The following is a 24,943-nucleotide window of genomic DNA, read 5'->3' as shown; positions in this document are numbered from 1 at the left end:
ATACTCAGCCCAGCACAACCTTACTCTTATGTCAGAGCCCAAATCCTTAAGATGGTGGCCCTGTGCCCAACAGCATTTAGCCAAGAGAACAGAGGAACAGGGTGGCTGACTGACCCCAAAAGGAAGATGTGGCAGGCAGCAGATTTAGCCTTCTCTACTAAAATTCTGGATCACTGCCCTGCCTGTCAGCACAATCCACAAGGGAAAGTCTATTCCTGCCATGCTAGGAAGCAAAACTGTCCTTGGGCCAGGTTTGCCCTATGCCTACCAGTTGGCCATGCTTGTTTTAACAGGTTATTTAGTTAACGTGCTTTTCTGAAATGCATGCAACTCAAGACAGAGATACTTTATTGCCTTAATTTAAGAAAAAGATCTCAATTTAAAAAGAAACCCCCACGTATTAGACATGCTATTACACTAGAAGAGTAACACTTACACTATTACACAGAAATGCAACAACATACTTTTAAAATCAAACACTTAGAGAAAAAAGGGCTGAGCATGTATGCATGTGCACAAGTATATACAAAAGTTTCAGCACTAGAAGTTAAAATTTCTTCTCTGAGTAATACAATTTATTTTTTTACTGAATAGTCTCATTTCACTAAGTTTTGCCCATAAACTGATGACTGTACAGACTTTAGTATCCTACTTAAGTGGTAACATCTCTTTGGTGACCCAAATTTTGCTCTAAGTTGCTCTAACAATTTGAAAACTGGTATTCCTGTGTTCTCTGCTAATAATTCAGGCAAATTTAAACTTAATGCATGTGAAATAGGCTTTTTGCCTGAATAACAGTGTAAAGTGGTAGGTTCTTCCATCAAAAGGCTCTCCAAGAAGAAACATGAGAGGTGGGTATGGTTAGAAGGGACTCTGCAGTGCACATTGTATCTTGGGACAATGTTTTTTTAATTTACAGCAGAAGACTCCAAATTCGTGAGGTACAGACATTTTAGTATTTTGGAGATGTAGAATATAGCTAACTACACTTGTTCAACAAACTTACAGTTCAGCTTTTCATCATGAAAGATGTCCTTGTTCAGTTTGTGTGGTAATAGAAGTATATAAATACACATTTTTTTTGTATCTACAAAAATCTGTATTTTCATCCCAAAAATATTAAGTCATACAAGTGGAACATGTCACGACAAAAATCAAGAGTTTGCTTTTAAAAGTAGAAAGCAAAAGATTTAGCAAGTACATTTTTTCTTGAGCAGATTCTTTCATCATTGACGTGCAAGGTTTCACACAGTCCAATCTAGTTCTAGCACATTATTAGAATGCTACAAGAGTTTTATTCATACTGTTTATGGGAACTCAAATAAAACAAGGGTAGTTAATACACTCTCCCAGCCCAAGTTCATCAATTTGAGGCCAAATTTTGTACTTTGTTAGGGTAGCTTTTAACACAAAGCTTTTGTGAACTGCCCTGAAGTCTTCTGATAATTTTATCAATTCAGTCAGGCCTGGGCTTAAGTATGCCTGCGTGCACACACACACACAGAGGCAGGAATTGACATGTAGAGCAGATGATTCGGACTGAAAAAAAATCTTTCATTTTGGTGAGGTTTTTTTGAACTACTAGAGCTACCTCGTTGTATGAGGTCCTATCCCCAAGCCAGAGCTACCTCACTGTGGTATAAATTTTGTGACCATGATCAAACTGGTTGCAGAGGTTCAAGATGTTAGAACTTCTGCTCTCCTCTTTCAGAAGCTGATTGCTAACTGAATCCCAAAAGTGGCAGCAGGATCTTCTTATCCATAGCTTCATTCAGGTAACTAAGATTAAATTTCTAGAAAAAGATCACTTAAACTGTCTGACACTATACAAAGAAGCTCTGCTATGAGCTCTACTATGAAGCAGCAGCCAGCTAAGAGAAAAAGCTGTAACATCTCAACTTGTCTGATGTCCACTGCAAAAACACCTGCAACCACAGCTAAGAACTGGGCGACAAGTATTCACTTAAAGCCAAGTTCAAACCTAACCAGTGTTCCCATGAAAGAAAGGTTTCCCAGCCTTGCCCATTCCCATATCCAGCCATTGATTCCTACTTCCACACTATGTTTCACCTTAGCCCTCTGTTGGCAAAACATTCATGCAGCTATGTAGTCAGTTGGATCAGGGAGCAGATCTAGATTAAAACTAACCAGACAACAACATAGTTGCTTTAACCTGGATCAGTTCCCCAATCTGATTCTCTGCACAGCTGAAAAAACACTTTTGTAAGCACAACAGTGAAGGCAACATGGGGGAAGGGAGATAGAAGATGAAGGGACCGCTTTTGTTTTTTTGCAGCAAAGCCTTGAAGTGACTGTCGGACTACAGCACTAAAGGCCAACTCTTGAGCACTAAGTTGTAGCGCCTATTTCAGTAAAGGAGCATTTGAAGATTTGCCTTGCAATCAAAGAATGTTAATGGTATGCTGCTAAAATACAGGTTCTAGTGTATGACTAGCACACCTGTCAAAAAGCCATCATGTTTTACAGTTGAACATCATTTAAAATCATTGTTCCTTGTTAATTAACTACATACATCTATTTGTTCCTAATTATGAGCAGAGTAAGCACTCCATAATAGACTTGGCAAACTTAAATATCAAAACAAAACTGAACTTCGTGGATAAGTATGAGAAATGGGCATGCCCTGAACGGAAGACTTAAGTACCATATACAGAAGATACTGTAGGTTGGACTTGAGTTTTCACATTTTCTCTGGATGCTCTTAATGTTTAATTTCTTTCTAAATATTGTCCCCTTCCCCCTACACCTCCTTCTGAAAACCCTATTTTCCATGGCCTAGTAAGTACAGATTTCTTTACATCCTCAGACTGTTTCAGCCATCTTAATGGCCAAAAAGACTACCCCCATTCTAATCTATCTGTCAGTTTGTACCTCCTCACAACTATCATAATCCTTTCCTAGCTATCTTTATTTGAAGTTATTTGGTCTAAACAGTTACATCATCCAGGTTTCCATTAGATTGCATATTGCTTTCATTTGTAGAAGCAAGCATTTAAACAAACTCCTGAAGTACAACTCACAGAAGTGCATTCAGTTTCTTCCTTTACACAGAAAGATTTGACATTTCTCAAGTGCATACATGAATAAGTTTTTCCTGTCTCAAAAAGACAACGCCTTTTCAAAAACTTCTGAGTGGCAGAAATCTTTAAGGAAACAAAAGGACACCCATCCTTATTAAAAAAAAAAAACTATTTGTAAGCTACAGATTTTGACTGCAGCTGTTCTTATATTCATTACCCAATGCCACAAACTTGTACAGACCTCTGCCAGCTGGGGTTAGCATCAATACAACTTCGCAGCAAAAAAGACAACGCCTTTTCAAAAACTTCTGAGTGGCAGAAATCTTTAAGGAAACAAAAGGACACCCATCCTTATTAAAAAAAAAAAACTATTTGTAAGCTACAGATTTTGACTGCAGCTGTTCTTATATTCATTACCCAATGCCACAAACTTGTACAGACCTCTGCCAGCTGGGGTTAGCACCAATACAACTTTGCAGCACGCAAAATAAAATCATTACTTCTACCTTCAAGATCAAATGCTATAATGAAAGTGAATAGAAATCTTGCATATCTTGGTTTTACAGACAGAAACTTGCAATCCCAGCTTTACTATAATTCAGTTCTCTGAACCTTCGAGGGCTTTTAATTGAAATATTAACACATGAACCCAGGTGAACAGGCACAGAGAGACTTGCAACCATGCAATGCCTTTTTTCCCCCCTAACTGTAGGGCCATATAGATTATGGCTGTTTGGAGACATTTGCAGCAACACAGACCAACCAGAGCCCACCAGCCAGTTAAACTGGCTTTATAGTTCCTTTGCAGTGGCAGCTTGAATCACCACCCAGTTTTCCCTGCTCTCCTCATATGTCATGCTTAACCAAATATGGGACAAAACTTTTGAGTGGGAACATAACTGAGTGTACCCAGTGGAGATACATTTACAAAAGAATGTCTAGGATTCTGTTTTGACATTAATCTGTCAGGCAAAAATTATGATTTATTTTAAATGTTTAATATTGGTCAGACTGTAAAAACATTTATCGGGAGATAATAATGAACTGATTTATCTAATCTAAAATTAAACCCTAAATTGCTTAATTGCCTCACTATGTCAAGGTTTCATTACACAATTCTGTTTTCAACACAGAAGTGATACTAACAACTAAGCTTGAGACTACACTGTGCTACATCTTGTATCAATATATGTAAGACTAAGCCCAAAGGTTTACAACCTACAACAGAAAAGTTATATGGCTACCATACCATCATCTTATTTAAAAAAGCTTCTCTAATTAAGACTCAGAACAACTATTAATTCACATCTGGATTCAGCACCATGACAATATATATTAATAAAGTTGACAATTAGAGATTTGCATGTTCTAGTATACTGTAACATGAATCTGGCAAGGCCATGCCTTGATACAGCTGCTCAAATACTAACCCTCATTTGCCTTGTATGCAATAAGCCTGCAACAACACAGGCTTTCTAAAACTGGCTATAAAAAGGCCCTTTGTGAGAGACTGAGTAAAACCAGTATTTTGTCCACCTGATATTCCTTCATTTTGATCTCCCATTCTATTAAATAGGCACCAGCATGGTCCTGGGGACAGACACACAAAATGGCAAGCTCCTGATGCTAAGAATGTAGTATCAGTATAACCAGTATAATTCCCTCCCTAGGACTACTGTAACAGCTTAACAATATCAAAATGGCCTTTCCACTTGCGAGTTCAACATCATATATGGTCTTCAGTTTAAGCCATCTCCTAAGCAGTGCACTACTCTCACATCTGAAGCAGCTGTGTCACAGACACACCCATACAGCTGTACCCATTGTGCTCTTCCTCCTTTCTTTCTTCTCCTTCAGGTTAGGCACATGCTGTATTTATAGATCTTTAAATTATGATGGATCATAGTAATTGCTATCATATACCTTTGGAAGAAGTAGAACATCTGAGATTATTAAATGTAACTGAAATTAAAATCTAGTTCCTATACTTACTGATCCTATATTTGAGTTAATAATCCTTTATAAAAAGTAATTGATTTAGGAGCAGTCATATACACTTTGCCCACAGCTAAAAATGAAAAGTAATGTTTAGAATGGTTATATAGTTCTCTGGAATTGTGCACTCCAATTTCTTAATACCAGTTGCAGGACAAGTATGAGGTCTAACAGGAGCTCCCCTCCCTTGACATTAATAACAAAGTGTCTGGCACCAGAAAAAGGAATAAAGATGTCAGATTGGCAAGAACATCATCTCTCAGGTAACCACTGCCTCCCACTACACCCCAGGAAGCATTCTGGGCAACAGAAGTACAAATACTATGAGAGACAGATGCAAGCTGGGAAAAGTGTGCTCCTGAAATTAAAATTTTGTATTAGGATTAAGACTACATATTGTTTACTATGGAGAATCCTAAACAATAAATAGAAAACACCAAAGTAAATCTTACCTCAGTAAAGCTCTCAGTAGATAATTATATTTAAGCCAATATTTGACTGTAAAGAAAGTCCTTTCTATGGCTTACTTGGGAACAAAATTACATACAACTTTTTAGTAAATATTTTGACATCTCTAGTACCAAAACAGAAATGTCAACCAGTGATAAAAAGGCTTAACCATGTGAAAGGCCCCTCTGTATTAGTCTAAAGAAAAGGCAGGAAGGAAAAAACAATCTCTTTCAGAAACAAAATTTGTAGGCTGTGACTACTAACAGGATGCTTGATCTAATTCAAGACTGTCAATTTCATTAGTGTTCCCTAAATTATCTTAGTTTTTTAAGAAAGAAACATTCTTGTACAAGATGGAAATAAAATGCTTTCACTCTGAAGTTCTCCTATCTCTATAAACATGAATTGATCAGTCTGCTATATTAATGCATATATACTTAATAATGTATATATACTTAATGCAAACAAAAAGGAAACAGGGTAAGTGCTATCTTCAAGCAATTTGAATTTAAGCATCAGAATTCCTGTACATGTATGAGCTGGAATGATCAAACAATTTCAACAGAAGTACATTATATTAGTAGCAAACAACTTACTAAAAGATGAAAACAAAGAGGGGAGGGAACAAACAAAAGAGAGACACCTTCAGTATACCCATTTTCAACCTAGCATAGTTTTAAATTAGAAAATGCTCATAAGAACTGAGTTTTAAGTATCAGCATTTAGATTAGACTTCAGCTTGTTAAAGAAAATTAATTTCAATATGGATTTTTTTCCATTTGAAAGTTAATGGGCTACAAGTTCAGCAAGAACAAATGAAAGTTCGGGCAATACCAGTTTTTAATCATCTGATGATCTGGTTCTTCAACTCAACATGCTAAATGGCCATGTGATTCCAGACCCCTGGTCCTAATGCAAATGCCTGTATGAAGTAACAGTGCTCAGGAGCTACATTTTTAGCATATATCGTTTTGCAAACCAAAAGGTTTTTTGATTTCCTCCACTTCTTTTTTCTTCTCATCTGTTGACAGTTCATGTTTCTTCCTTGTCTTCCACCTTTATTCTAAGTAGCTAACGCAACTGCGTATGCGATAATGTATTCAAGAATTCAGAATAAGTTTTAATTGCTTTAGCTTGTCCCTGTGGTTTTCCCTTAAAGTTTCCTCCTTCCATGCAAGGAACATGGTTTGCTACTGTTGTCATTTGGAGCCACTCCTGTATTCTGACAGGCAGCTGTTATTTAGATTCAGATCTTCAAAATATATGGATTAACACATACTGAAAATGTTAATCAACTGCTAGACATTGACAAACTGACAAACTACCAACTTTTATGTAAGTTTTGATCATATTTTTCTCCCTCTGAAGATATAGGAAATACAGTCATAGATGATTATAATAATTTCATTTACTATGAATATGAACAAAAATCAGATCTTGAAAGACCGTAATTTTTACATAAAACTAGAAACGAATTAGGAGGACTTGTTTATCAAGGAAAGCATAGTTTAAAAGTGTGTTGTGTATGGAAATTTTATTTTTGCCTGGTAGACAGAATAAAAGAGACAAGAATCCCATCATTAAGAGGGTATAGACGAAATGGTATGCTTGGAATAAACACATATGAAAAAAACCCTTCAAACCAAGAGTTCAAGAGCCCTGTTTAGAATTAAGAAACTATAAGGGCATTAATTATAGAAAGTTGTATTTCTCAGTTCAAATTATTACAGAAAGCTTAATTTTGAAGGAGGCTCTTCACTGTTCTTTCACTTTCTTTCTGCATATCCCTCCATGACAGTGTTGTCAAACATAAATATTACTTTGAATCTTAAATCAGTAGTTATATGACCCATTTAACCATTAATGTGATAAATGGGAAAAGTAATGCTTTTCCAAACTTGAAACTTCCCGTATCAACATGAAACTTACTGCCATGTTTGCCATTTGTAGCTGGAGCAGCTTGATCGGGGATTTTTAAGGTTGCCTGCTCTAAAAGTCTGTCATCTAGTGATACAGCAAGAACTCTGAAAATTCAGCTTATTTTCTTTGCTTGCTCTACTTTTAAATTAAGCTATATTTTAAGATCTAACAACTGAAGTATTTCTAGCAAAGCGGAAACTTACAGGACAAAACTCCTAAACATAACATCAGAAGTTGTAGCTTACCTTATTTTCTTCCAAAAATTTCAATTTGATAGATACATCATTACGCATTTTGTCATATTTCTCTTTATGTACTTGAAACAGTTGTTGTGATTGCTCAATCTTTGGCAGAGTGTTTGCATCACGAGGGCCAAGATTCAGCTCTTCTAGGTCTGTTCGATAGGCATCGTATTCAATCCTGAGAAGAAAGAGGAGGAGGAAAAAAAACTAAAGGCAAAGTGTCTCAAAACAGACCTCACATACAGGGGCCAAGTACAATACATGATGAACAAAACAGTCAAGTACAGAAAAAATAAAAAACACGAGTGAGTTTTTTTCCCCTGTCCTCCTATTCATCAAGAAAAAACACTCTTAAGTACATTGTATAAAGCTGCTTCAACAAGGACCCTCCCTCTTCTGTTCCTGTCTCAGCCACATGCTCCCAACCCCCTGTTTTATGCTGCCTTCAGTGGTCAGAGCCTTTCCTAGGACACCTCAGATTATTAACCCAGATAAACCTAGTAAATTTTTTTTTCAGGTTGTTATTCTGCTGTAGAATCGGTTCGGTGAAGAGTTTGTGCCAAGAGCAAGAGAAGCATCAAGAGCAGGACATCCTCTTTAAGCAGATGTTTGAGCAACATTTCACTTCTACCAAACTCTGCCCCAAGGCTTTTTCAGCATGCTCTAGGCTTCTCTGTATGCATTAACTGGAACAGTTGTATACTTTTCCCACAAATGGTTTTGCAAGAACTCATATGCCCTGTAGATAAACAGGCTGCAAAAAGGTGATGTATTATTTATACTCTGCTGAGGGCCTATCTATCTTCTCTAGAGAAGTCAGACTCTCTAGATCAATGCCACCACTGAAATTGATAAGGGAAGACAGGAGGTTAAGGCCAACAGCTGGGCAAGTATTTAAGCTAACTCTACATCAAAGATCTATATCCCACTTCTAGATAAGACAGATGAAAAGTATTTTCTAATTTACTCTTCTTCTCTCCAAACTATCTCTCCTGGATACTGCTAGCAAAAATAGAATGTTACACTATAGGCTCTTGCCTGCAGACACCTGACAACATTTTAAATCAACCAGCGAGTATTCATATACCACTATTTATTAAAAGAAGTTATAAACCTCCTTGATATCCTTCCATATTAGACTGTATCATTTTATTACATGAATAGCGATGAACCAGTCACACCTTCTTTCTTGTTTTAATGGAACAAATCAAGATGTCTTAAAAGTATTTTTTAATACAGAAGTAAGTTTGAGCATTCAGTTTTGTCTTCAAAAACATCAAGTTTTTGGTGTTTTTTTTTAACCAAGAAAATTTATTTTAAGCTTTCTATTCATCAACACATAGCATTTATAAGTGGGAAAAGCACCTATGGAGTGTTAGTAGTTTAAAGATTGTATCACTAAATTAATCTTCTGCTTTCCAGGGTTACATATAAGTCTACCAGAACACTGGATCCTTGCCAGATAAAGGATTCTTATATTTAAAAGCATTATTGCAAGTGGGTGAGACAAGTGTGGTAATAACCTGTAACGTTTTTCCTCCTCCCCTTACGCAAGATATGCTCCTTTGTTCACAGCCATCTAGCACTTGACCAGGCAAAGCAACAGACAATAGCCAGAAATCACTCCAGGGTCATGGGCAGCCCTACCCAAAGCCTCACTCTTCCTTCCACACCTCTTTGTAGTTTTCAAATAATGGAACCTAGCATATCAACATGTGATAGATGCCAATTTTAATGGAACAAACCAACCTATTTCTGGCTTTTCAAATATACCGCCTCAAACAGGCGTTTCTAAAACTGGAGAGGAAAAAAGTCAGGATTTAAAACTGGTTATAAACACAACTTCTCAGTTAGTGGTATAACTGCCCCCAAATAAAATGTAACATTTTCAGAAGTAAAAGGAATTATAATATTCACAGAGCTCTTCCTGATTCTCATTGCCACTTCAATTTAGGCTTTATTTAAATAATTTGTGACTTAATTCCAAGAAGGAAACAAACCAATTCAGCGTTGATAGAAGACAGGAAAAGATGAATGCTGAAGTACAACTGGGGACAGGGAAGAAGCGGCACAGAAATAAATGTGCCCTATTTTCACACTGCAAAATCATAGACTGGCTATGTAAGTGAAAAACCTTTGTAATTTATTTGCCTTATTAAAGTGGCAAAATACTTGATGTCTTTAATGAACAGGAAGGGAAAATAAGGAAGGTATTTCAGGACGGAAGAGACATATATTGAAAATGACTGGTAGGAACAATCTCAGCAGATGTATTTTGTATAAATTTTCAAGGTGATACCTGGAAACTGTATGAACTAGTTTTTCAATGTAAAATGTAAATTTATTAATGTAAAAATGTAATGTAAGAAATAAAACCATACTTTATATTCAGATTAATTCTGTTTTTCATGCCTTTTGAAGGTTTACCTAAATATCAAAATAATAACTATTTTGCTTATAAATAAAGCATTAGAAGAATAAAAAAAAGGGGGAAGGAACTTAAAAACTCAAGCAGTTTGCAATTTTTGACCAAATAAAAAAATAATAAAAATTAATATGCATAAACTGCATCCTTTCGAAAATTAAAAGAAACATGCTTTATCCTATTAAGTAAAAGAAGTTCAGAATCGAACAAGCATCAGAAAGAATCACAAGTCCAAACCCTGGCAGAGGAAGGGAACCTGGCTTTAGAGTACTATGCCATATCTGAAAGTGACCTTCTCCAGGGCAGGAAACCCATTAGCTACTGCTAGATATTATTCACTCACTACAAAATTTCTTATTTATTTTCCAAGCAAGTCTGCAACTTCTGCATAAAAATTGAAGTGTGAATCGCACATATTGTGCATCAAGAGAAGCACAAGATTCAATGTTTTTCAAATAAATTATTTCACCTATTACAAAGTAGCTAAATAAAAGGGTTAATCTTGCATTGTCACACTGCTTAGAAAGCCACCTTAATCTAGCAGGCAGAAGAGACATAATTACTCTTAGATATAGAGCTAACAAGTAAAATTAACAACAAAGTATTCATAAAACATTTGAAGATATGTGCAATGAGGTAGTTAACTGTAAATCCTAATTATATGAGAGATGTCTTACACTTACAAGGTTTTTATCTGACAGGTTAGTCACTCAAAGACAAGGACTAAACTGATACAAAGTCCATTTCCTGAAAATTAGTTTGTAATGAAAATAGCTAGACATAGAATAACTACCTGGCACTTTCATACTGTTTCACAGTCAATAGTGTATCCTCAATTGTTTTATTCACCAGTGTATTCACACTGGCAATAAAAAAGTTAATAGCCCCAAGAAGCGTTTCTCCATTTTTAGCTAGAAGTTTCTGCGTATCTGCATTGTAGCCAAACTCCTCCTATAAACAAAAAGCAGAGAAAACAAAACTGTAGATCATTTAAAATCATAACATTCATCAGCAACTGTATAAAAAAAATACAAACACACAGATGTGGAAGTTCTATCATTGCTGTTTTGGTATGGTTATGATTAAGCAGATATGATTTCTATACAACATTCAGTTCACAGTTTTTATGAAACCTCTCTAACATCAGTAAAACATGGTTTATAATTTTGTTACCATGCATGATGTTAAATCCTACTTTATAATGTGATTTTTCTGCACTCTGAAGTCTTGAATGTTACTTAAAAGTAACATTTAAAAAATTACATTGTCATTCAGCAGGGTTTTAATCCAGCATCTCTCATGTGGTTGTCTAGGTAATGCTTTAATACCATCAGAGACACCACTACATTAAATACAATAATATAACTAAATTCACAAGGGCACATAGAGTTAATTAGTTATGAAGTTTTATTCTTCGACTCTGGAGAAAAGTGCTGTGAAAAACCCCCAACATCTATCACAGTTTAATAGGCTGTAAATAATTGAAGAGCAGAACATTATAACGGATAGCAAATAAAAATGATAATGTAGCCCATCCATAAATTTTAAAGGGACAAGGGCAAAATTATTTCCAAGGCTTTTTGGTCACATTGGATATATATTTGTTCATGTCTTTGCTAACAGCAGTGTAAGCCCTGACCAAGGCTGCAAAGATTTTCCTAATGCATGGATGCCAAACAAGTCCAATTATTGTATTTATGTCATCCATATGGCATCTTCATATTCTGCAGATGGGAGTTCTCACAAAAGAGTACAATCTCTGGTTGTAATGGCTGTAAAACACACTAGATTCATATTTGGAACTTTGTTTTAGGCTTGCACACTGCCAACAACTGACTCAGATGTGCTGTATTCTCCCAATTTCTTTTCATCTGTCTAGAACACGAACACCAAAGCCAAATGATATTTCACAGTAACATTAATGACTTCATGAGGGTAAGGGTAGTGGGCAATGGTAAGGGAAGAAGCCTCTAGAAAAGGAGGTGCAGTGGACCTGAGCAATCTGAGGGAGAAGAAAAAAAAGAAGAGAACTTAAGGCAGTTTTCATGAGCTAAGCCCTCTAAACACCATTAAAGATCTGTCGCCTGCGCTTTGCACAACTCCTTGTGTGGCAAAAGCAGACAGCCAAATCACTACAGGTCTTGCTGAAATAACAAAGTCTTTTTCAGCTGGTTTTGCTCTAACATTGCTGGCTACACAGTAACACTAGCACAGGTAAGAAGTAGGAGCATACAAGCAGAGACAACAGCAAATGGACTGCCCTTCCCAGCAGTGTTTAGTCCCATCTCTTTTCCCTCCTGCAGGCAAGATTGCAATTAGCTTTCCAGCTGGTCCTCTGACCAAGATCATCACAGACCCAAATGAGCAACACTACCAGCTGAAAGAAGGGGAGGTAAGAAGGATGGGACTGCAGTGGCCTGCAGTGCTAAGAAACATGCTGGCCACCAAAACAGTTCTTCCACTGGTTTGTACAGTTTCACATAAAAACTTTTGAGTTTCGTCCATGACCTCTGTGGATTTATGAAAAAGACAGGAAATCCTTCCTGTACCAAGAGTTTACACTCAGTTCATACTCCACGCACAGTTCAATTAAAACTGGAATTCATCTGTCTATATAATTAGAGGCACATGAGCCTGGAACCAGGAGTTATCTTTGTATCCAAAAGAGAGACAAAGCATTCACATTAAGTAATACCTCTGCAGATACTACATTAAGATCTCATTTTGTTAACATGTATAAAATAAGAAATATTACCTTAAGAAGTGGTGTTGGTTTTGGTTTTGTTTGTGGTTTTTTTTTTAACTTAGATACTGTTATCACATTAAACATTAAAGACTAACTGTTCAGAAATGTGACTTTTAGTCTTGCACAAATTTTAGAGGCAACAATACTATCCCAAACATCCAAGAAGAGGAGGCCAGGCTACAGATGGTAATACAGTACAGATTAAACAATGGGGAAACACAAAGAGGAAAGAGACAAACATCAGGCAAGTCTCCAAGAGGCAAAGGCTAGATAACTTTTATTATAGCAGCAGAAACTTTTATTTGATTTGCATCAACAGCCCCATTCAATAATCTACACAAGAGATGAATGACTGAAACAAATTCCAAGACCAGCATAAGATGCTAAAAGAGCCTGGAAGAACAGTATTCCCATTAGAAGTTACATGCTACTCATGGGGGAAAAAAAATTACAATCATTAAACAGAGCATGATGCCAGATTTAATCCAAGTTTCAGAAGAAACATCCAGCTTCAGCACACCCTTCATAACAATCACTAAGTTCTGACACAAACCACACACCCGTATTGGTGTTGAGAGTAAACTGATGATTAAAAACTTCTTATTTTAGCACATTATTTAACTTCTTAGAGCACTTCTAGCAGCTACTTTCACAGACTTCATCTGTCAGGCTGTAATATTAAAAATTCCTCTACTCCAGTGCAGGAGTCTAAAATTTTTCAGCTATCAGTTAAGGTTCCTCTCTGCAAGCATGAACTCCACCTCCTCCCTTAAAACTCAATGGGGATAGACAATCATGAAAAGGGAAAAATAGACAGAGGTTTTAAGTTTAATAATCACAAATGTAATATGTGCTGTTCTAGCAGCTATGTTTTAGGGACTCATTAAGCCCCTTAACATTGATTTTCCAAAGGATCAGCAGCACTATCAAACTGATTTAACTTCGGAAGTACAGGACAATCAATGCAGAGGCAATCCAGCTACTATGTTTTGTTCACCACATCTACCTTCTCTCTCGTTTACAGCAGACAGTTTTATTATCAGCAACAAAAAGTGCCAGCATTGCATAAACTTCGAAACCAAGGAATCATAACAACCCAAATTGATAGCTGAAGATTGCCTCTCGCTCAGAAACTCCAAACAACGTAAGAATAAGATTAGTCCTATTAGTAGCAAAAATCTGATTAAAAAATGACTTTGAGATGAAGTCTCAACGCTTGAATCTTCTACAGAAAAATAATTTACTTACATTCAATGTACACAACTGAAGTAATGTGCCCTATTCTACTTACTCCCAGGCATATTCCCCAAAGACATCCTGTAATTGAAATGATGTAACATTCTGGAACACTTTGATGACATTTCATTAGAAGCAAAATGAACAGTAAAATGCATTTTCTATACAGAGGAAAGTTGTCAGTTCTTGAGCCCAACCATTAACTAAAGGCAAACATTTAAGAGACTATAAAGAACTACAGTCATCTCAGTAATTTCCTATAGTTTTAAGTGAATTACATAAGCTTTTAACACAAAGAGCATGTAATATATTGTTAACTACAATGTTTAGAAAAATAGCCACTAACTACTATATACTCTGCACAAGTCAATTAGGCTTATCTTCATCTCTGCCATTTTGTTTTTTAACACTACAAAAGTCTTACATGAAGTTCCAATGATTTCAAACTCAGGTCAGCAAATGCATCTCCAAGTTGCCTTTGGGTATGTACCATCTGGAAGAGTTGTGTGGACAGCGTCTGTGCCAGTTTCAAGATATTTTCGTATTTTTTTTTGTTATCTCTCAATATATCTATCTGAGCTTCTAGTTCCAGATCTACTGTTCTTGAGCCACGACCCAATTTTTCAGAGATGATCTGACGTGTACACTGGGGAAAAAAAATTTAAATTGTAAAGAATCAAGTATATTCAAGACAACACAGCATACACCCATTTTCAGCTTCAAGGGACATATAATTACACACAATTCTTTCACAATCACCCCTCCCAATATAAGTTTGCACAACAAACTGAAAAAAACAACACACTCTTTAGAAGTTTATCAGGACTCAGCAAGAACAGTTGGACAAGTCTCAACTCCTACTAAGATGAATATTGAAGTTAGCAAATCAAGAGCATAACTAATTGTTTCTCAAGTAAAAGAACTCTTATCTCTTTTTAGGTTTGGTGAATCTCATTAAGTTAAAAGAAGCAATTTAGCCCACTGCATTAAAAGTCAGTTAATGGGAGTATTACTAGTTCTGCATAAAAATATCTAGTTAGTGGTCTTTTGGGCTTTGTCTACCAACCATCCAATTCCAGATCATTCATGTTATGTTTTCCAAAAATGTTATTTTGGGGGTTTATTTGGAGATGTTGGGGGGGGGTGGTAAGGAGGTGATGGTTTTCAGCATGTTTTTTAAAGCTGACTGGGAAACTACAAACTCCTACTGAGAAATATGTAAAACTATTAAAATCCGTTTCTCATTATTTACACATCTATAAAACGGAGCTGATTATCCCAGAAAGACTTACTATTTCTTTTCTGTCACAAGTTAAATTCTTAACAGATTTGCAGTTCATTAACACAGTGAGCAGAAAACACACTTTTACAAGGCTGTAGACACTTTCACCTAGCCAATGTCTGTGACAGCCGAGGCTGCTACCACAATTCCACTTTATCTGTGACACCTTCTCTGCTAGGGATTTGAGCCCAACTTGGCAGTGAGCCTCCCAGGGTGTACATTTGGATTTCCCTTGACTGAGACATAGCAAAAGCCATTTGCAAAGCAGATGTGTAGCAAAGCCATACAATTTCTCTATGGAAAGCAGGAATTATTTACTGTTATAGTAAGTTACTTGATGTTAATCTGTGGTCCCAAGAGGTGAAGGGATAACCAAGTTACATATATGAAGAGTTACAGCTAGAAACAGAATTATAAGGAAATTAAGTTAGTAGTCAAGGCCACAAGTACCCTGAAGGGACATAACCTAAATGCAAAGCTTCTATCTTGTTAGGTGAAATAATGCCCAAGCCCATTTTATATCACATCCCCCAACTACATTATATCACTGGATTTCCCAGGGTTTCCAAATTCAAGGACTTTACCTTAATCCAGTCTTTACTTATGTCCAAAAGGAGATAAACACTTAACCTGCTAGAACTTTTACATCCTTTCTAAATTTAATAGACAAACACAAGAAAGACTCAAAAATTATCAAACAGAAGGAGTTGGTCATAACCCATAAGCTTTAGATTGGAAGATACAGACTATTTGGGCTACTTCATTAGATTCAACCAATTAACAAGAAAGAGCACAGCTAATCTAGGAGACATTTGTCTGTCAAGAATCAGAAATTTGGGAGAGCATAACAACTCATACCAACACAGAATACAACTTTACTACCAAAGTCTGCAACAGAAATTGCAAAATACAGCTTAGCAATGACTGTGGTCAGAACCTAAGTAAGCATTTCACTAGGAACTATGGAATTGATGCACAAATTTTGGCTATTTTCCCAAAAAGCCAAGACAAACACACACCTATGGAAATGCAAGAGAAAAATCTGAATCATGGAAGGCAAAGTTTTTGGAAGCCAGAATAAATTACAAAGGAAGGAATTATTTTCAACCAAGGAGTATTTGCTTCAGAAGTTACAGCAAAACACCTAAAGAACCCTGTAGTGACAAGTGAGAAAAAGCAGTAATTCGAAAGACTTGCACTCCTTATTTTGTTAAACTGAGACCTAGCTAAAGATACAAGTTGAACACTGAGACTGAATAAAAATAATTGAGAAAGAAGATGCACCTATCTATTTTGATTTACTCTAGTTCTAGGCAGACTAGTACAGACACACGCATTGCTGCATATTCTCACTAGCAGTGAAAATGCTACATATTAACTCCATTTTCCTTTGTTCTAAAAGACTATCTATAAAGAACACTGTCCTGAATAAGACCACACCCCTCAAAAAGAAGTCACACAATGCAAAGTTTAAGAAAAACAACTCTCTCAAAGAAAAAAACCACCAAAAATACATTTAAGAGAAATCTATTTTAAACTGTGTATGTTAATAGATGAACAGACACATTAGTGGACATGGCTCAGAAATAAAAGTTCCATTATTAGCCCAGTATTAAAGAGAGGCTTGTAAAACAGGAATATTGCTTTTTTCCCCTCAAAGTCTGAGAAGTTGTATGAAAAACAAAAAGATAAGCTTTTTATTAGAACTGCTCAAAGTCAAGAGGATTCAAAACTTTCTTGTGCCTATGTCTTCCTCCTAAACTGAAAATGCCTCTCTCATCCAAAGGGGGAGGCAGGGGAAGGAAAAAGAACTTGTAAAGCTCTTTTACTTTAGAGCTTTTTCTTCTTAAAAAGCTCTTGCCACTAGATTATGGAAAGAAGAGCAACTTCTTTTCATTAATAATTAACTCATGATTACTAGGGAGCATAAGACTGGAGAGATCAAGGAGGGACAGTAGTTGCAAAGGCAACAGAATAATCTTATGAAGTTAAGTTACTGGAAAAAGTTAAATACAGTCTACAAAAATTAATGGTTAGGCTAGACAGAAAAACAGCTTTAACCTCCTGTGATTTTCAGTTGGAAACAGTTTCTTAAAACAGAAATAAAAGTAGGAGATAACAAAAGCAATTGCCTTTCATTCACAGAAATGCACACAGGACAAAAAGCAAGGTACTTAAAATATACGAAGGCATACTTAATTTCTTCAGATGGCTACTTTTGAACATATCCAGTAATTTGGATTTCACAACTCCTGATACAGACACAGTGACAAAGGAACTATTCATGTCAGATCCCTAAAGAACTTCCTAACAGGAAGTTTCACCACTGACTCCACTTGCAGATTAATGTCTGAATAGCATGGCTTTTAGCTCAACTGTGGGCTTCCCTCCACTAACCATTTAGTCCTTCCCCAGAACTAAATACAGAACCATTTAGTTCTGCATCTTCTAACCTATGATCAGTTAGCTATTACGAGATGAGGAGGCTTCTTCCCACAACCTTCCTAAGGGAACCAAAAAAAGCCAGTATGTCCACAAACTGAAATACTGTCCTTAATCAAATATGCTTTTTGTATGTAGCCTATATACAAAGTGTTTTCAAATGTATGGCATCCCCAAGGACATTTGCATAATGCTCCCTCAACTCAGAATGAATTCATAGGCTCTCTGAACAATCCTGTTCTTCAAAAAAAGCTGTACAAAAAGTCAGTATGTGACTCTAGAAAGATCATAACTGACCTATTTGGGGAACAACTTCAAGCTTATAGATTTCAAGAAAGCAGATCCATTTAGTTTTCTGAAAGTGCTAGTCTTTGTTTGCTATGTCATAACTGGTGGGATTCCACATTTCAGGGAGGAGGAGTTTTAAGCCAAGAAAGAAATCTAAAAATACAGACTTTGTAAAGACTACTGCCAAAGAAATAATGTTCTAAACAAGGATCCGAGACCATTTTTCCCAGCATTTTTCACTAGTCCTCTGGCTATTACTTTACATAAATAGGTTTGCAATCATTCTGCAACTAAGATGTGTTTTTTTGGGGGGGAGGTCCTCTAAATCAAGGCATCAAAAAGACAGAATAAGGTCAAGTCCTCTCCTATTCAGTTGTGGTATAGCAGATTTAATCTCAAGAGTCAATGTTTCTCAGACAGAGAATTTTAAAGAACAGCTTTGGCTGAATAGCATGTATTCTGATTGGACCACAGCACACTCCAGGAGTAGTTGGCAGACTTCTGCAGTTGCTACAAAATTTAGATTACAAGAAAAGTAGAAATTCTTTAATGACTAATTAAATGGCTTTTAAAGATGCAAACTTCCAATTCTAATAGAAAGAACAGCATAAGCATTTACTAGTGGGTAGAATAGTCTCCATCCTTGCTTTGCATTCTCACTGGGGAGGAAGTCCTTATCTGGACTTAAGAACACTGGAGGAATTCAGACCCGTGTGTTATAAAGGAAGTTTTTTTCCACAGAGTCTTAATTTCTTCATGGTTTGATGTGGATCCCACTGATGCACAACCCACGCCTCTGTCATTTAAGTTGCAGGCATAACAAAAAGCTATTTTTCAAAACTGTTTTTTGTTTAAAACTCCTGATAGTAATATATTCCCTCGCAATTGTTCCTTACCTTATGGCTTTTTAGTAAGAGTCACTTCTGGCAAACTGGTATGCTTTAAGCACCTTTTCTTTATTTTTTTGTTATTATTTTAATTTCATCAAATCCCAACTGATCACAAAGAAGCACCATACAAGAATAATGCTTATGCTCACTGCAATAGCAGACCACTTTCAAACAGCAGTGCGATACTTTGAAAGCTTGTCAGATCCAGTAGCAAACTCATTTCTAGAATACATACATACACACACACAAATACATGTCTGCATACCTTGTAAGTGTTTAGGCTCCACTTTCTCACCAATTCCAATTTCTCCATTGCTGGATTCTTTACTTCATCTGCTAACACAACAGGTCCACTCTTCTGCTGAGCTCTGCCCCCTATGTCAGACGCAAAGCAAATCTTCAATGCCTTGGGTTTTTTTTGTTTTAAGGCATTAATAGTGGGTATGGAAGATTTGTGCAATTGCACATGCAAAAGCAGGGCAAGGTGACATTAAGAACTTGAGACAGATATGCAGATTTTCAAAATCAATTCCAGAAAGAAAGAATTATTTTAAAACTGATAGAAAGCATGTATGTATCTCAGTATTTCATGTAGTAATAGACTGAATAAAGCTTACCTGCATGCATGGAGTTTTACTAACCGACCTTAAAACAGCTTTTGAGACATGTTTATTACTTAATCTGTGTTTTAAAATTCCAACAGTTGAACACCTTCTTGGATGTAGCCGACCTAAAAGTCTGTTTACAACCTGCAGATCATTAACTGAAAATTATCGGCGTGTAAAAACTGTTGTCACACAGTACAACCAGCAAGTTTCAGAACTTTTTTTTAATCTTTTTTTTATCTTTTCCAATGAACGTCATCCTTTCCAGAAGATGTGTTCAGCCAATATTTAACCTATTTATTTTAGCTTTATTAGCTCATTGTATTAGGAATAATTAATTTTACAAACCGCCAGTATAAAACTAGCAACAAAGAAAAGATTGAAAGCCACAAATTAAGGTATCTAGGGCCAATCACGACACATTAGTTGCCAATACTTAGCATTTTCAAGCTAGTATGGGCTATCACGTGGATTCTAAGTTTTAATTTTGCAAAAATACTTCCTAGTGTCCTAAATAGTAAGAACTGCAAAGCACTAACTTTTTAAGCAACATTCTTATTTACGCATGTACAATTTTGACTACTCCTGTCTCTAATCCCTACTGCTACTTGCAGTCACTTTAGCCTTGCCAGGTTATTTATGTAAATAAGAGTTTGGAAAAAAGTCTATACAGATGCCTCAAGATACTCCTTTAGCATCAAGCTCTACTATGTTCTTTACGTCTTCAAAATGCTGTGCAAACATTAAGTAATTAATCCTCTCAACACCCTAATGAGGTAACTGAATAGGTTTTCTCCTTTTATATAGGAGGAAACAGACAAAGATGTTAAGTAATTTGCCCATAGGCACAAAATGAGTCAAGTGGCAAAGCCTAGTTGGGTGTTTTGAATTCCTCATGGCCACCTCATACTCTGTTCTACTGGAATATGTGATCATTTTGGCAAAAATCACCAAATGTTTTAGCTTTAACCTAAATAAGAGATTTTGGTTACTCCCATTTTATCTACTGTTTGTTATTATTAATATTTGGTAATTTAAAAAAAAAAAAATTATAGAGCAAAAAGCAGCATACAGAAAGGAAAGCAGATGTTACTTTGTAAACTGTTAAAAGCCAGAAATGAGAACTACCAAAAAACCCCAGAAGTTATATTTCCAAATAACAGTAAATCAAATTATTATAGACATGGAAGAGTTAGTACAGTGTCAGCAGAGACAAGGGCGTTATCCATTCAGTGCTATGATACCTGTGGGAATAATTAAATCACAACCTTGTCCAGCCAGTCTGCTAGCTGCTGCACTGCTAGGAGATATAACAGATGATTTGGGTGATGCTGAGGAACCTGAAAAGGGGACATATTTAACCATGAAAATCCATCATCTTACCTCAGAAGGCAATGTGCACTCTTACACACATAGGATTTTTTTCAAAACCAAGAAACATGTGCTTCAGCAGCACACTAAATAGAAGCATTCATGGAAAAGTTGCTGGAATTTGATGAAAATGCTTTTTAAGAGTTGCAGCTGTTCATGTGAGCTACTCCAAGTTTTCATGATTTAATCTTTCTCTAGGTCATGATGCCAAACCTTTTTGTTTTGTTGTGTTTTGGGTTTTTTTTTTAAAAAATCAAAATACAACTGACAGCTTAATCTGTAAAGTATATACTATCAACAGAAAATTCCATGAAAGATTGTTATTTATGGCTTCCGCAGCTGAAACCTCCTTTTTAAGGTCTAGGCAGATTTCACTCTGCACTGTCATTGAATGGCACTCACAGCATTAAGGGGTGAAGTAAGCTCTGAAATCTGTGCCAATTTCAGATACACTTGATTAACATCTGCTCCTAAATCTGTGTAAACACACACTAATAAGCTCTCCTAAAGATCATATGAGCCATTAGCTGTTAAGGTGTGTAATCTCTTTCCCAAAAGAAAGCTTTTTACAGCCACATGCTTGTTCTCGTAAAAAAAAAAGCCAACTGTAAATGACCTGCACCGTGTGTGTTCTCTAAACTGTTTTAGGATTACGCTTTTCAGAACTTTGCAACTTTCACATCACATGGATGTGAAGTGTCATTCTTACGAAGTTTTCAGGATTTAAAAAAACAAAAAAATTAGCTTTTTCTCTGTAGTGATGAGTAATCATAAGGCAGGTGGGGACACATTGATTTTGCCAAGAAATTCTGAGATACATCAGGGCTGACAGTGTGCTGGAAGAAAAGGAAATAAAACCTAACCTTTAGCAGTTTCAACAAAATTTAGTTATCAGTAACACCAAAAATATCACTCAAAGTAACTGAACCAACAATCAGCTCTTGCCTTTTAAACATACTATAGAGCACTACTAACATGGGGTACAATTAATCCTATTATTTGGATACAATGGCACAGAGATGATGAGATTGAAAGACAGCTCACTTGCTGCGTCCTTCCGTAACGATACATTGCATAAGAGCTGCAACTGGATTCATCCAGGCATAAAAGTCTGCTAAAGGCCTAAAGACTGAATCACTTCAAGCGAGCTAAGACAAGCAGTTAAAAAAAATCCTTATCATTTGACAGAGTATTAATGCAGCCTTACGCATGCTTCATCATTCAACATCCCCCAAATCCTAAAAACCCTTCCCCTCCAGCATTGTCTACTTTGCATTCAGAAATGAAGCGCTAATAAAGGCACTCAAACAGAAAATAGAATTTTTAGAAATAAGGCAATCATTCTACTTTTGTCCATAGTTTCATAAGAAGCCTTAGTTTCTACCACTTCATTCTCTGACTTGGTTAGAACATTACGAAAAATCTGAAGAAAATATCCTTACAGGAAAACCGTGATATCTAAAGTGTTAAAAATTACACGTCCAAAGCTCATAATTTGTGTACATAGCTTAGTACAGAACATTTGGATTTCAAACATATTAGTGTAGCTTAAAACACATCTTCGATACTTCTTCCCTTACAGGCTATTGCACTTGACAGCTGCAACAGTTATCCTCCTAACAGAATATAAAAAGACAAGAATGATGAGCAGTTTGCCATCTGCCCAGTTTTTAGCTAGATATTTGCTAATTTCAAAGACTTAAAGAAACCACAGCATTCATTTTGTAATATAAGTACAGCATGTAAATCACCATTTTCATAAGCACAACATTCTACCAAACAGGAAATGAAGCAAAACGTAAATTAAATCTATGACTACAGAGAGACTTATTTTCATAGCTGCTCATTTGAGATCATTTTAAACCTCTCAAAGTTCAGAAATTGTCAAAGCTACATAATTCATTAAAGTATCACTTTCACATACACTGTGACACTATTGTTTTTAGATAGATGGGAAACACTGACATTACTGGCTTATTCATCACTTTTTATTTCTCATTGTTTCATACTAGCTTAGATTCTCTAAAACATACATTAATACCTGCATAGTGAACTAAATATTAATTAACTAAAATCCTGCTGCTATAAACAACCACAACTCTGTGTTGAGAAAATATGAGAACAGACACTTTTTCATTAGGTAGTACCTGGAAAAAGAGACTCAAAGCATTATCACTGCTAACAACTATATATTAAAGTATTATATACAATATTGCAAAAAAAGAAGAGACAAGTCTCAGGGGCAACAAAGAAAAATTCCACTCATTAATCTACTCCAGGTAAGTGAACTGTGTATCAAGAAATAAATAACTCTCCAGTTATGTTTCAAATCAGAACAATACCTGCAACATTTAAAGAAAACTTCAATGCAATGTAATAGTAAAATTCCTCAGTCTGACACCATTTTAACGTGCTCAAGGACTTCCTCTTCCTGTAAATGTAGACAAATTTATCACTAAGCAGTTTCCACTAGTCCCTTGATAGATGCCACGGAAGTGTACTGTATATTGTCTATTTTAACAACCCAGCCACCAGAGAAGATAAACAGGTTGTCACTAATGCATACCTCAATGTGTACACTTGCACCAAAATGCTCAAAGCAGCTACAGAACATTGTATTCCTGACCATATGAAAATAACGCCTAAAGATTATAAATTGAGAAATAAAGACAAAAAAAGCAGTTACCTTTACCTGGAAATGGTCCTGCCTCAATGACTCCCTCTTTGGTGCTGTCAAAGCCATGAGATGTTATTTTGGTTTCAGAAAGTCCAAGTCCAACTGGTAGGGAACATTTCAAGTCCTTGGAAATATTTGAATAAAAATGGAAAGCTATTTTATTTTTTTTTTTTAAGAAGTGACTCAAAAGTATTATATTAGAATTTCAACAGCTCTCAGACAGGCAATTCTGCCTTTAGCCTGGAATGCCTTGGCTGGTGTCGCAGCATTCTACTGTGATACACAACTAAACCAAAGATGAATAAGAAACACTGCAAGTACAGCCTGTGTATTTATTCTAGAAATTGTTTTAATGTTGATGAACAACTAGAATGCCATCCCTTACAGCAGCAGCTACCAAAAACGTGGCCTGCAACATCACGTTATGTGGCCTGAAGCTGGTCCAAACAACTATATTAGTTTAATAATGTTTCCGGTTAAAAACTGACAGGGGTACAGAATCATCTAAGACTAAGAGCAAACATTACAAACCAAAAGTGTGGAAGCAACTATCATAGTGTTAAAGATGAAAAAAAAAATTCACTCTAAGCAAGAAATAGCTTTAAAATTCACAGCATCCTTGATTTCTACAAATAGCACATGAAATCTCTTTAATACTTGACATGGGAGGAGCATCCAGAAAGGTACCACTTCAACAGCTTCCTTCTGAGCACTTCCTCTACATCACAAGTGCTCACAGCACAAAGTTGTCGTTTACTTCTGTTTGCTTTTGCAAGTCTGAGATCACCTCGTTTAACTTTTGAGAGCTAGATTAAGTAAGTAGATTAACTTTCAGGCAACTGAAGTCTTCACAAAAACCCAATGCAGGCCTATTACTGAACTATGAATTCATACACTATAATTCACATACCATCCTACTGCCCATTTTTGCTACCTTACCCACCTCTACAAACAGCTCCCAAAGGTTTCCTGGACTATATTTCCAGCCATCTGACTGAAGTTTAAGCCTCTGGTGTTACGGAATATATTTTGCACATTTAAAAAAGTTCAGGTATTCAAAGCTATTTAAAATCACTAATTCTTAAAAGCAAAAAGTGAGTGAAAAGCTACTCTGCTAGTGAAAGTAAAAAGGTAAAATACACTTAAAAAAATTAAGCATCAAGAAATTGGAAAGCTGGCAGTTTCTGGAGTCAAGTACTCTGTTGCAACCCCTCTGCTTCCATATAGAGGCAAAAAAGATGAAAAAGTATAGAGGAGCAATAGTGAAATTTGCAGAGAAAAACTGGCTTTAAGATGGCTTTAAGATGCCTAAAAACACAGCTTTAAGATGCCA

At 36.1% G+C, this 24,943-nt stretch overlaps 1 protein-coding gene across 5 annotated transcripts in view; it reads right to left on the bottom strand.

Annotated features, from left to right (window-relative positions):
* The window catches only part of ARFIP1 (ADP-ribosylation factor interacting protein 1), a 40,316-nt gene that overhangs the window by 2,443 nt on the left and 12,930 nt on the right, over positions 1–24,943 (bottom strand). Inside the window, exons 3-8 of one of the 5 annotated variants that reach the window (XM_010281458.1) lie at positions 23,620–23,734; positions 20,807–20,902; positions 19,223–19,332; positions 14,480–14,701; positions 10,867–11,024; positions 7,652–7,826 (exon numbers count right to left, since the gene is read on the bottom strand). In XM_010281458.1, coding sequence (XP_010279760.1) covers positions 7,652–7,826; positions 10,867–11,024; positions 14,480–14,701; positions 19,223–19,332; positions 20,807–20,902; positions 23,620–23,734 — 876 coding nt within the window. The remainder of the gene's footprint in view (positions 1–7,651; positions 7,827–10,866; positions 11,025–14,479; positions 14,702–19,222; positions 19,333–20,806; positions 20,903–23,619; positions 23,735–24,943) is intronic. The other 4 variants (XM_010281459.1, XM_010281460.1, XM_010281461.1 and 1 more) reach the window with 4 other exon arrangements.

The sequence above is a fragment of the Phaethon lepturus genome, unplaced genomic scaffold (assembly GCF_000687285.1).
Source record: "Phaethon lepturus isolate BGI_N335 unplaced genomic scaffold, ASM68728v1 scaffold11242, whole genome shotgun sequence".
Lineage (NCBI taxonomy): Eukaryota > Metazoa > Chordata > Aves > Phaethontiformes > Phaethontidae > Phaethon > Phaethon lepturus.
This window is presented reverse-complemented; position numbering and strand designations above follow the sequence as displayed.